The 13,844-nt window shown below is 38.9% G+C and overlaps 1 protein-coding gene across 1 annotated transcript in view; it reads right to left on the bottom strand.

Moving 5' to 3' along the window:
- Positions 1-1,265: 1,265 nt before the first annotated feature.
- FAM20C (FAM20C golgi associated secretory pathway kinase) overlaps positions 1,266-13,844 on the bottom strand; it is an 82,052-nt gene continuing 69,473 nt past the window's right edge. The window contains exons 6-10 of the mRNA XM_084641545.1: positions 10,746-10,926; positions 9,983-10,092; positions 4,471-4,552; positions 3,588-3,647; positions 1,266-2,398 (exon numbers count right to left, since the gene is read on the bottom strand). Of these exons, the coding sequence (XP_084497671.1) occupies positions 2,146-2,398; positions 3,588-3,647; positions 4,471-4,552; positions 9,983-10,092; positions 10,746-10,926 (686 nt within the window). The 3' untranslated portion in view covers positions 1,266-2,145. The remainder of the gene's footprint in view (positions 2,399-3,587; positions 3,648-4,470; positions 4,553-9,982; positions 10,093-10,745; positions 10,927-13,844) is intronic.

Raw genomic sequence — 13,844 nt, forward strand, 5'->3', positions numbered from 1 at the left:
AACAGAGAGCAAAGAGTCAGGAGTCTATTGAAATATAGGAATAATGAGTGAATTTTAGTCTAAGATCCCATAGGAAGGCTGTTAATTTAACTTACAGACCAGCAGCGGCTTCATAAAAAATAAACATCCCTCTATAGATTCCCCCTATTATGACTAAGAAATCTTTAAATGGAAGCCCTTAACTGGAGTAGGCTCCTGAGCTACTCCACACTTTCAGGAAGAAGAGACCTACTCTGTTTAGCTATTCCCCAAGGCTAAACTTAACTCTTGAGGTGTACTAAACTTACAAGCTGGAATGAGCTTTTTCAGGACCAGGGGCAGACTTCTGACACAACTGAGCTCCATGTTGGAGAAACCTATCTGAGCTGGGGCAGAGGTGTAACCAGACAGGGCTCTGTAACTGAAATCAGCTCCTTCCCTGTGGAGCGGGCTTTATAGTCTGTTAGTCCCAGGTTCTAGCCAACTGGATTCCTCCGCCTGACTCAAAATGAAGTCTCACCGCTAACAACAAACACTGCAGCTTCTCCTGCTCCTAGGAAAATCCTGCCAATGCACTGTCTACCTCTCTGTTACTTCAGAATAAAGGTAATTAAGAGAAGGAAAGTAATAAAATAACAGTAGTAATAAACCCTGTAGACTACACCCTGTGTTTGCTCTCCTTAGCACTCATTAAAAGATTTGAATACACACAGGTTCAAGGGGAGAGAGTATAGAGCCTTCTGCACCTTGCCCATTGTGGGAATATTGGCATTTTGTGCTTGGGAAGAACAAAGGACTGCTTCCTCGATGCACTCCTAGGCTGGCTGCAAAGGGCAGGCAGGGGGAAGAGGTGGGGATACGGCTCTGTTAAAACTTCTTTACCAGTCTATAGACCTAGCCCAGCACACAAGGGAAAGCAGCTGCACTGTGTCAAAGAGGACTTGGGAAATCAAGGTGCCACAAGTACTCCTGTTCTTTTTTCAAGGAAGCACAGTGGTTCTAGGAGTCATGTTACCTCCCAGAGCTCTTCCTGGGCCAGTAACCAGCTGCATGCGCCTGTATTCAGGGCTATTGCTAAATACCACAATTGCGTGCACAGTAGCAAAGCTGCTGCAGAATTTCAATGTATATTACCCATCTGTTGTCTGCTCTGACACAACCAGCTCTATCTAGAACTGCAAAATGTGATTGCAAATTAAACATGTACTTCCCAAATATTTAGTTAGTGTATACTTTTCCTTTGAAATATATTTGCAATTTAAATGAATCCATGCAGACACTCTGGCTACACATTTGCCATATCTTTATTGCACTTTTACCACATTGCAAACAATTCCACAAAAATGCTGCAAAAGTAAGCCTAGAAGCTGCCGAAAGCAGCTTTTACTCATATATGTATATATTTACACAAAACTATCAAAAGCAAAGTTGGAAAAGTAACAGCCCTACTACGATAGTCTAGAAAGATCAGAGCTGCTACTGTCTGATGGATAAATAGTACAACTTGTCATTTTACATCACTCTGTAAAACCAACATTCAAGTATTCTTGTCAATGCACAGTTATCGAAATCCCCTTCCAGCTAATCACTGTACTTATTATTGTTGTGGCTGTTATTTTTGCTTTTAAAAGTTCACCTGTCTTAACCCTTTAAATGCTGAGTAGTTGAAAAACAAAGCATTCAATTTAAAGTAGGTACAGTGAATGAGAGCACTTAAAGGGTTAACACAAAATACTAAGTGGACTGTCACCAAGAATAAATTGTGAATCACAAAACTATGCTGTCCCTCTTTTGTTAAATTTGGTAGTAGGTATCTGTGGTTTTCATAGATATACCATATATAAATACAAAATATTAAATAAAGGCCTCCTTTCTATACAAAAAGAGCAGGAGGTGTTTTGCCACCAGACTAGAGTCACCTGTCAGTGACTTCAATATTTTCCAAACCTTTTCATATTCTGATTTAGGAACTATTTAAAAGCATCACATTAGACTTATTTTTGTTAATTAACTAATCCTTCACAGAGTCTACACTTTACCTACTTTGGGAACAATTATATCTCATTTTTGAATTCATTGAATTCACAAAGTTGCATACACAGTCTTTTGCAAGACTTTTTTTTATCTTCTTTACTTAGCTAGTAAAAATGCAGTCATATGATTTCACTACCTTTTGGTTGTAATAGTGTTAACATCAGTGTCAAAGTCATTTTCAACCACATTAACATAACCATCTTTTTCTATACAGTCACTAACAGCTTTCAGAACAATCCGTAGCCTCCTGTCCATTGCCTCTAGGTGTAGCTGATAAAGGATGGGTGCAACCTTATCTTTTAATAAAGATTCCTCCATCAAGTGACTTAGTTTGTATTCCTCCTTGGCTAATAACTGTAATCGTAGATAGGTAGACTTCCTTATTCTAGGAATGAAGGGAAAAGGGTAAATCAATATTTGAGTTTCGCTTTATTACATGTGGCATAAAAGACAGAATTGAAATAACCCTTCTCATGATAACGTGGAAGACACTGACATAAGAAAACATGGTACATATGTAATATGTCAGGCACATATTCTTAACGAGTGGCCAACATTTTCAAAATTCTTTAGTCGTTTCAGGTGGCTCAATTTTTAAATGCCCTCTTGAGATGTATTTAAAAGGCCTGATTTTGAGACAGTGCTGATCACCCACCATCTGAAATCGGAGTCCCCTTTGAAGTTTCTCAGGTTGGGTACCCCAAAATTAAGGCACCCAGTATCATTAGTCACATCTGAAATTCTTGGCCAGTGACATTAAGGATAAAATTTTTCAAAACTCTCTAAGTGTGTTAGGAACCTAATTCCCATTTTTCAAAATTTACTTAGGCCAAAGAGACTCGACAATCACAAAAAGTTGAAGAAATCGGAAGTTTGCGCTGGACGTAACTGAAATAGTTTTGCTGAAAATCTCTTTCTACTGATGCAAATGAGGTATGTACATTAAAAAAAAAAGACTTTGAGTAACATTTCAAAGTGCTTACATGACTTAAGAGCCCAAGTCTCATTTTCAAAAGGGACTTAAGTGCCTAACTGTCTCTAAAATCAGTGGGATTTAGGCTCCTAAGTACCCAAAGAGCATCAGTGCAGAACTTTTTAACAAGAACATACTGCCCATAGCTTTTAAATGAAATTGCATGGAAGACTAAACCCAACATTTAGAGACAATTTCTGTGCCCAATAAACAAGCATTTAAAAAAAACCCCAGAAAACAATTAAGCTGGAAAAACATGCATATGAACTTCTCAGGCAACTACAGTACATGGGTAGTGGTGTACAATCTCTATCTGAAAACTCGTCTTCTAGGTCAAGCTCAGCATGGTGCACATCTCGATGGGAAATCCATAGACAGAAAACCTCTTTTGCATCTGTTTTCATCACATTTGACTGCTGTCACTGCCTCAGCTTTGTAAGCACCAATTCAACAAACAGATCGCGTTGGTCAACACTAGATGTCCAACAATACCCAGAGCACCTTAAATGAGTGGTTTATGCAGCACATGGCTCACTCCTGAGCATTTCAGTCCTGCCAGCTGAAAAACAGGGCTCATTACAGATACCAAAATAAGACATACCTGCAGCACTGGGTTAAAGGCACCAATATTGAGAGCTCATCATGGGAATATTTTCCAAACCTATTGAAAAATAAAGGATGAAATGACAAAGGGTATTTCAATGTCTAACCCACAACTGCATCTTTTCATTCCAGAAAATGAAAAACAATCTTTAGGAATATAGGGCCTGATCAGTGAAGGCAATGGGAGTTTTGCCACTGGGCGCATGATCAAGGACTGACAAGATGGGGAGACAATGGTACCAAGTTCCTGAGCTTAGCCCCCCCACCCAAATATCTGTAATTCGGGTCAAATCTGGGTGAAGTGGGAGCGGGTGGGGCCCCAGCGAAAATGTACCCGGGCCTCAAAATTCTCTCAACCGGCCTTTTCAAGCCAAAGAACAAAACAAAGATTGTGTCTTAAATTGATGGGGATTTACTATTCTGGGTGGAAATTGAATGCAGGTAATTATATTACAAGAGCAGAAGAATGGTCTTGTGATTAATGAACAGGACCGAGGCTCAGGATATCCGGGTTCAATCCCACCTGTACCACAGCCTTCCCCTATCAGCTCAGGTAATTCATATAATCTCTCTTGGTCTCAGTTCCCCATCTGTGAAATGGGGATAATAATACTTCCTTTCTCACACTCTTTGTCTGTCTTATCTATTTATATGAAAAGCTCTTCAAGCCGGGGCTGTCTCATATCTGTGTTTGTACAGCATCTAATCCTACAGATCGCTGATTTCAGTTAGGGCCTCTAGACACTGCTATAATACTAATAAATAATAATAATTAATAATGTATACATTTAAATATATAAATTATCTCCATAGCTGTGTTGTCATGAAGTTAGTCTGGCCAAAATTATTCCACTGATCAATAAAATTATTAACATATTTACCCTCTTCCATTATCTAAGTGGATAATAAATGTTTCATTTCCAAACTTTTCAAAGGTTTCGTAGTGATGTCGATCCATGTTTCCTAGAGAATAATAAATCATAATAATAACAATAGCGATAATAATGATAGAACAAAACAAAATAACAACTCTACACTGTTATTCCTAAATGCAAATTGGCAGATAGTCCAGAAGCTGCTTATTTCAGCCATGATCCGAATATTTCTGACTTTCTTAGTTATCTGTGAAAAATTATTGTAGTTAGTCATTATTAGCTATGAAAAATGCTAAAAGATGTGGCAAATTACAGAAGATATTTTTGTTCAATACTTTTTAGCTTGATTCTATATTATCTTCCAACTGAGGACTTAGCACATTAATTGGGAATGCTTTAATATTTATTTCTTTTGATTTATTAAAAATATCACTATCCTTTCATTTGGGAGCTCTTATATTATTTACAATATACATTCTCATATAACAACAGATGATAAATTTCTCATACCATTTTAAGGGCTAAATTATGGTTTGCCCTGTGAAAGTCACAGCGCATAGTTGCTGTAAAAATCATGATCTGGTTTCGAGGTCCCTCTCTCCTGACAGTCCTATCTCTAGTGCAGGCTACTTCTAGTATTCTGGCTGGCTGGCACATTTATGAGAACGAGGCTTGTCTCCGCCCACTCCCACCCTTGCCTGCCCATTCTCCACCCACATGTGGAAGTAGCAGCTCTACAGAGCCCACTCTCCCCCACATGCTGGAACCCACCACGCATGCAGCCCAAGGGAATAGGAGATTTTTGTGCTCCCTTATTCCCCTGTGCAGGTATATAGGGCAAGCTACAATCTTGCCCTAAATAATTAACCTCCCAGCAAACCCTGTGAAATCTCCAGCATCCTCCTCAGAATTCTTCATCTTCAAAAGGCTTGGAGAAAAGATGAGCTTTTCAACCTGTTTGTGATGAACATATCCAAACTCTGGAGGACCAAGTGAGAGGAAGTGAATTCCCTCACTGAGAATGCCCTGCCAGCTATCCTGTCTCTGTTATAATGAGGGGTCCTGCTCAAGCACCTCAGCTGACCTCAACTTCACAGGGAGACAATCTCTGCAATAACCAAATCCTAAACCAGTAAGACCTTTTACAGTTAAAATCAACACTGACACTCCACCTCCCAGGCAGCCAGTGAGCTCACAAAGCACCAATATTGTATTCTCGTGGTGTGACTCTCTACTCAAGGAGCCTGTGTTTACACTGGGCAAAATGTATCCTGTTAGAAAAGGCATTAACTAACATGACTTAACTCACGTGATGGTAAACATGACTTAGTGTCCAGGATTAACCATGACCAGCTAAACCCAGTGTCCTTATCTATGCTAAGGGTGAAATCATATTTAATGTCGTGCTAGCCAAATTTAGGCTGGTAGGTAAGAGATTGAAGTCCAGGACCTCCATGGTAGCATTCTCTGTTCCAGTTCCACACACAGGGCCAGTCAGACAGGCAGAACTGCAGGGTCTGAGACAATGGTGTAGGGAGGAGGGGTTTAGATTTATTAGGAACTGGGAAAACTTTTGGGAAAGGGATAGCCTGTCCAGGAAGGATGGAACCAGATTGCTGGCACTTAAAATTAAAAAGGTCATAGAGCAGTTTTTAAACTAAGGGCTGGGGGAAAGCTGAGTGGTGCAGAGGAGCACATGGTTCGGACAGAGGCATCCCTTAGGGGAAGATCTATTAATGGAGATTCTCTATGTCCTAGTAAAGAGGAGAGGATGGATGATGATAAAATACAGGTAGGATCTGATGAGAAACAGTCAAATGAAAAAGAGTCCCATTCAGTTACAATATGTAATGGCAGATAGCTAAAAAGCGACAAGTTTTTGAAGTGCTTATATACAAATGCTAGAAGTGTAAATAATAATATGGGTGAACTAGAGGGCCTCGTATTAAATGAGGATATTGATATAATAGGCATCACAGAAACTTGGTAGAATGAGGATAATCAATGGGCCATAGTAACACCAGGGTACAAAATATATCAGAAGGACAGAACAGGTCGTGCTGGTGGGGGAGTGGCACTATATGTGAAAGAAAGTGTAGAATCAAATGAAGTAAAAAGCTTAAATGAACCAAACTGTACCATGGAATCTCTATGGGTAGTAATTTCATGTTCGAATAATAAGAATATAGCAGTAGGGATATATTACAGACCACCTGACTAGGATGGTGATAGTGACTGTGAAATGCTCAGGGAGATTAGAGAAGCTATAAAAATAAAAAACTCAATAATAATGGGGGATTTCAACTATCCCCATATTGTCTGAGTACGTCACCTCAGGACGGGATGCAGAAATAGTTTCTTGACACCTTAAATGACTGCTTCTTGGAGCAGCTAGTCCTGGAACCCAAAAGAGGAGAGGCAATTCTTGATTTAGTCCTAAATGCAGCACAGGATCTGGTCCAAAAATGAATATAGCTGGACTGCTTGGTAATAGTGACCATAATATAATTAAATTTAACATCCCTGTGGCAGGGAAAACATTACAGCAGCCCAACACTGTAGCATTTAATTTCAGAAAGGGGGACTACACAAAAATGAGGAAGTTAGTTAAACAGAAATTAAACGGTACAGTGCCAAAAGTGAAATCCCTGCAAGCTGCATGGAAACTTTTTAAAGACACCATAATCGAGGCTCAGCTTAAATGTATACCCCAAATTAAAAAACATAGTAAGTGAACCAAAAAAGTGCCACCATGGCTAAACAAGAAAGTAAAAGAAGCGGTGAGAGACAAAAAAAAGCATCCTTTAAAAAGTGGAAGTTAAATCCTAATGAGAAAAATAGAAAGGAGCATAAACTCTGGCAAATGAAGTGTAAAAATATAATTAGGAAGGCCAAAAAGAAGTTGAAGAACAGTTATCTAAAGACTCAAAAAGTAATAGCAAAATTTTTTTTAAGTACATCAGAAGCAGGAAGCCTTCTAAACAACCAGTGGGGCCCCTGGACAATCGAGATGCTAAAGGAGCACTCAAGGATGATAAGGCCATTGCGGAGAAACCAAATAAATTCTTTGCATTGGTCTTCACGGCTGAGGATGTGAGGGAAATTCCCAAACCTGAGCCATTCTTTTTAGGTGACAAATCTGAGGAACTGTCACAGATTGAGGTGTTACAGAGGAGGTTTTGGAACAAATTGATAAACTAAATAGTAATAAGTCACCAGGACCAGATGGTATTCACCCAAGAGTTCTGAAGGAACTCAAATGTGAAATTGCAGAACTACTAACTGTAGTCTGTAACCTATCATTTAAATCAGCTTCTGTACCAAATGACTGGATGATAGTTAATATGATGCCAATTTTTTAAAGGGTTCCAGAGGTAATCCCGGCAATTACAGGCCGGTAAGCATGACTTCAGTACCAGGCAAACTGGTTGAAACTATAGTGAAGAACAAAATTGTCAGACACAGAGATGAACATAATTTGCTGGGGAAGAGTCAACATGGTTTTTGTGAAGGGAAATCATGCCTCACCAATGTACTACATACAATTCTTTTAGGGGGTCAACAAGCAGGTGGACAAAGGAGATCCAGTGGATATAGTGTATTTAGATTTTCAGAAATCCTTTGAAAAGGTCCCTCACCAAAGTCTCTTAAGCAAAGTAAGTTGTCATAGAATAAGAGGGAAAGTCCTTTCATGGTTTGGTAACTGGTTTAAAAAATAGGGCACAAGGGTAGGAATAAATTATCAGTTTTCAGAATGGAGAGAGGTAAATAGTGGTGTCCCCCAGGGGTCTGTACAGGAACCAGTTTTATTCAACATATTAATAAATGATCTGGAAAATGGGGTAAACAGTGAGGTGGCAAAATCTGCAGATGATACAAAACTACTCAAGATAGTTAAGTCCCAAGAGACAGTAAAGATCTCCAAAAGGATCTCACAAAACTGGGTGACTGGGCAACAAAATGGCAGATGAAATTCAATGTTGATAAATGCGAAGTAATCCACACTGGAAAACATAATCCCAGCTATACACATAAAATTATGGGGTCTAAATTAGCCGTTACCACTCAAGAAAGAGATCTTGGAGTCATTGTGGATAGTTCTCTGAAAACATCCACTCAATGTGCAGCAGCAGTCAAAAAACAAAACAAAACAACAACAAAAAAAAGAACAGCATATTGGGAATCATTAAAAAAAGGGATAGATAATAAGACAGAAAATATCTTATTGCCTCTATATAACTCCATGGTACACCCATATCTTGAATACTGCATGCAGATATGGTTGCCCCATCTCAAAAAAGGTATATTGCAATTGGAAAAGGTTCAGAAAAGGGCAACAAAAATGATTAGGGATATGGAATGGCTGCCATATGAGGAGCGATTAATAAGACAGCGACTTTTCAGCTTGGAAAAGAGACAACTAAGGGGGATATGATAGCGATCTATAAAATCATGACTGGTGTGGAGAAAGTAAATAAGGAAGTATAACACAAGAACTAGGGCTGAAATTAAATAGGCAGCAGGTTTAAAATAAACAAAAGGAAATATTTTTTCACACAATGCACAACCAGAGGATGTTGTGAAGGCCAAGATTATAACAAGGTTAAAAAAAGAACTAGATAAATTCATGGAGGATAGGTCCATCAACAGCTATTAGCCAGGATGGGCAGGAATGGTGTCCCTAGCCTCTGTTTGCCAGAAGCTGGGAAAGGGCAACAAGGGATGGATCACTTGATGATTACCTGTTTTGTTCATTCCCTCTGGGGCACCTGGCATTGGCTACTGTTGGAAGACAAGATCCTGGGCTAGACAGACCTTTGGTCTGACCCAGTATGGCTGTTCTTATGTTCTTAGTTATGTTACTTAGCATGTTTTCTAACATCTTGCTTGCAGTGGGTAGCTGCAGTCTGTACTGGCTTCAGTTTCCAAGTGGTCTCAAGCTGTAGCCCCAGGTTCAGTACATTACAGTAGGCCTAGGATATGTTACTCTTGTCTAGTGTTTGTAAGTATTTATTTTATTTCTGAATGGGTTGCGCATAAAAAAAAATACTGTTTGTGGTGTGTTCTGCATCTTTCCTGCTTGAGAATCAATAGTCCCCTTTTTATCTACCACACCCAATGCACTAGCACACAGGTGTACAAAGATCTACCAATAATGCACAGCCTGGACATGTACATGTAGAAAGCATCCATTACGACGGAGTGAAATTCACTGTAAACTGTATTGCAGAGGCTCGAAATTTCCATGAAGAACATTTTGTGTGACTGTCAAAAAGGACATTAATCATTGTGCTTATTTACAATATAGTTCTAGAAATCTTTGTTCTTTTAATCTGCAGTGATGCAAATATGTCCAAATAAATGTGCAATATTTCACAATTACCCAGGTTGCACATACGAGTATTTGCAATTCTAGGTGTGCATTAGAAAATTGCTGAACTATACAAAACACTGTCTGGAGAACTGGTTCTTACTATAATTAAACATTGCATTTAATTTTAAAAGATCTGAAACATACCCATTAGAAAATCAAAAATTGTCATGTCCATTATATCCAAAATTCTGGTCCCACTGTCATAGGGTGGTGTTTGTTTAACTTCTTCACAATAATCCGGATCAACTTCCCATCTGGAAAAGAGATATTGTTGATCGTTTATATTCGATCTAGAAGTTACTCTGTATCACAAAACCTTTCAGAGATTTAGTTGTACTGCAGTGGGTTAGGATTAGCACATGTACAACCAGTTCTACAGGCTGTTTTAAGCAAATCAAATTCTGATAAAGATTGTGTCTGATGAATGAAGGTAAATTTTCTAGAATTTCTAGAAGAATCATGAGTTTGAGGAAAATATCTGGTTCCCAGATCCAAAAATTAGGAGATCAGGTGTGCCTTCTAATAATTACAAAGTCAGATATCTAAACTACTCAACACTTGTTTAGGACTGACTGCTTCGGTACTGGACACAGATACAGGCCTTGATCCTGAAAAGACTTATCCAAGTGCTTGTCTTTAGACATGGGCATAGTCCCACTGAAGCCCATTCAAGGATCAGGTGTTTCTTCCAGATTCTAAATATTTATTTTTTTCCAAGTACATCATTGTCTAGGGGGCCTGATTTAATGCCCACTGAAGGCAATGAAAAAGCTCCCACTGACTTCAGTGGGTTTTGGATTAGACCTCTGCAGAATTTGTGTTTATTTTTTAATTAACCACTGCTTATTTTCTACCCAGCAATACATTAGCTCTGCTGCTGGAAAGCCCTTTGGTCTCCACTACTCACTCTGCTTTCTTGCGTTTATGGTAGGAGCGCCGCCATGGATTTCTCCAGGTTTTCCTTTTAGCTAAAGACAGGTCAGGTAGGAAAGCAGCGAGAGAACCTTCGATCTGATCTGGTTTTCCACAAAGAGCATGCTCAGTTGAGCAGTAGTATGAGCACTCACCATAGAAACAGATGTTGTTTGCTGACAAAGGAAAGGAAACATCAGAAAACTTTCTCTTTTATTAGTGTTTTAGAGTACGGAAAACACATCGAAATACACAAACAACCACAAAAAAATATATGATTCTGACTCAAAGCCCACTGATGGCTGTGGTAGTCTTTCCATGGCCTTCAATGAGCAGTAGGGGCCTGATCCAGTGTCCACTGAAGTCAATGGAGAGATTGCTATTGATTTCAGTGGGTTTGAAGTGGGGCTTGGATCAGGCCCTCTGTGAATATTTCCAATTTATGTATATTCTAATAAAATAAAAAATAGTTTCCTCTACACTTTTCCAACTTCAATATGCCTTTTGAGCAATATGAGTCCCTACAGACACGGACAGTAAGCTCTAGACTTAACATAGTTCCCCCAAATACAGTACCTGAACATTAGATAATAACCAATATTGCTAAGAGTTTGCTCAGCACTTTCTGGAAATCAGGTCCCTTTGAAATGTCTCAAGTTGGGAACCTAGAAATTAATGTATCCAAAATCAATAGTTACTTTTTAAAATTCTGTCTCATTTCTTCGAACACTGACAGCATTTTTTGGTAGAAGATGTTTTCATTTTACAAGGGAGAATTGTTTGCGATACATACCCAATTTTCCAGGGAATCACAGAGCTAGCTTTGGCAATAGATATGTTAAATTTCCTCTCTGCATGCTGCATTATTCCATTAGCCAACAAACAGAATGCCTCAACAGCAACTTATCATATTTTACAGGGCCTAGTACTTTAAAATCTCACAACTACCATCATATATTTGAATGGTACTAGGAATGCCATAATCCACTTCCCAAGTGAATACACTAGAAGGCTGAAAGATGAGTACTTTATCCCATGAAAGAAACCAGATTATTAGCAAGAAAAGCAGAGTGATGTTCCTATTATTGCTGTTTTACTACAGGGCTTAAAAAATGTACTTGCACAAATGCGTAAAATATAAGTTGTGCAAGATTGTGTCCTTTCCTTACGCTACGGTGCCACGGGGATAAGGAGTAAGAATCTCCACTCTTAGTCCAACTCACAGCAAGGCCACGCAGCATAGCACTGCTGTGCTTGAGTGCTGCTTACAGAGTTGCTGCTCCTGGGGAGCAACTGACTGAAAATGGGGCAGGGATGGGTGAAGCCAGGGCTCAACACGCATCCCTTCACAGGCTGGCTTGCAGAACCTGCTGTCTGCACAGGCAGCTCCATGCTACACCGTAAAGAAGTGTGGCTAGTGACTTTCCCCCTAATGCAATAGGACAGTTCAAGGTCTCTGAGGCCAAATTCCTCCTGGAGCTTGCTTTGGGGTGGTGCAGCTCTGCATAACCATTTCATTGGAGCTTCATGCTAATGGCATGATCTAACCCTGTAGCAAAATAAAGCATCCAAAGTGGAAACAGAATAGTGTGTGTACATAAGGTACATAGTGTGTGTACATAAGGTAGGTGATACAGGAGAAAGAGTAGGGAGGAAGAATGGTCCTTGACAGAACAGTGTTAGCATATTGCATGTTTAAAGAGGACACTCCCTCAGACAGATGTAGAAGCTTCAATAATGCTGTTGTGTCCTTTTACAAAGTAAGGCTGAACATACTTTTAAATTCAGGAGACTATGAAAGTGCAGTAAAACTCGTGATGATGCCATTACTGATTGGAATTGCTCAGGTCTATTATTTAGAAGACAGACTGATTACCATGAAATTGTCTCAAACAATCAGAGTACAGGGTTGATGGATTATTACTTAACAGTTTTTCCTAGTTATTCATTTCCATACATTTTGGTTGTGGGCATCTGAATTGTGCATTATATGGTTATAATTCAGTGGTCACATATCATGCAAATCCCTGTACTCTGATAGGCTGGCAGTTATTATTAGTCAATGAGGGTATAAGAACAATTATATCATGTCCTCAATGTTTACTTACATTGGCTAAGTCCCTTCTGATTTTGTTCCGAAACACAATGCAAACAAATATATATTACATTTATCTTGAGGGCAAGAGCCTTTTTGATAAGTAGAAAGAGAGAGAGAGAGAGAGAGACAAAAAAACAGTAAAAGAAAAAATGAAGAGGTGAAATGATAATAGGAGGAAAAGAAGAGCCAAAAAGATATTTTTGAACTTGAAATAATAATAATAAAAATCTTATGGCAATTTGAGCACCCTCCCTTTAAAAAAAAAAGTTTTTCCTTTCATTTAAAATGTGAGCATTGCCTTAACAATTTCAGGATAAGAATAATAACTTCAGAAGATTTCCCGTAACTCGGAAATAACCACATCCTTGGCTGATAAACCCCTTGGGTTGATTATTTCCTATAATCACCTCAGCCTTCAGTCTTGTTGCGTGTTCAACAAAGGATATGATTAATAGGTTTCAAACAGGAATAACACTCAATTTATCCTTTAAATAACTTGAAACAGTCCTGTAATTCCTATTGAAACACTGGCACCTTTGGAAAATATCTTTCATATTGCATAGGAATACAGCTTTATCTATCTATCTAATCTACAATTTAGCTTAAAATAAACTACTATAGGACTCCACCATCTAAAATGTGAAGGGGGTTTTATTTCCTCTCTTAAGGCTCTCCTCCAAACAGCCACTGTAGCGCTAGTCTGGCTGCAGTTTTCCACAAAGCTACACATGCACTGAAGTTTTTTAGCTTTGCCTTTGATCACGACTGTTAAATCAGGAGGGTTTCATGCCTCCATCTGAACTTTTTTCATAATACATAATGAAAGGGGGATGTGGTCTGAACATTAGCTGAATGCTATGGTAAGCTGCAGTTTACTAGGAAACTGGATTATCGCATTGTACTAGGCAGTGGTACTATTGGCTAATAACTCCAGAGAAAAAAACATTTGAGATTATGCCTTTGAAAGAATTTAATCTAGACAAACTATTGCAATGC

Source organism: Lepidochelys olivacea, assembly GCF_965140295.1.
Source record: "Lepidochelys olivacea isolate rLepOli2 genome assembly, chromosome: 10".
NCBI lineage: Eukaryota > Metazoa > Chordata > Testudines > Cheloniidae > Lepidochelys > Lepidochelys olivacea.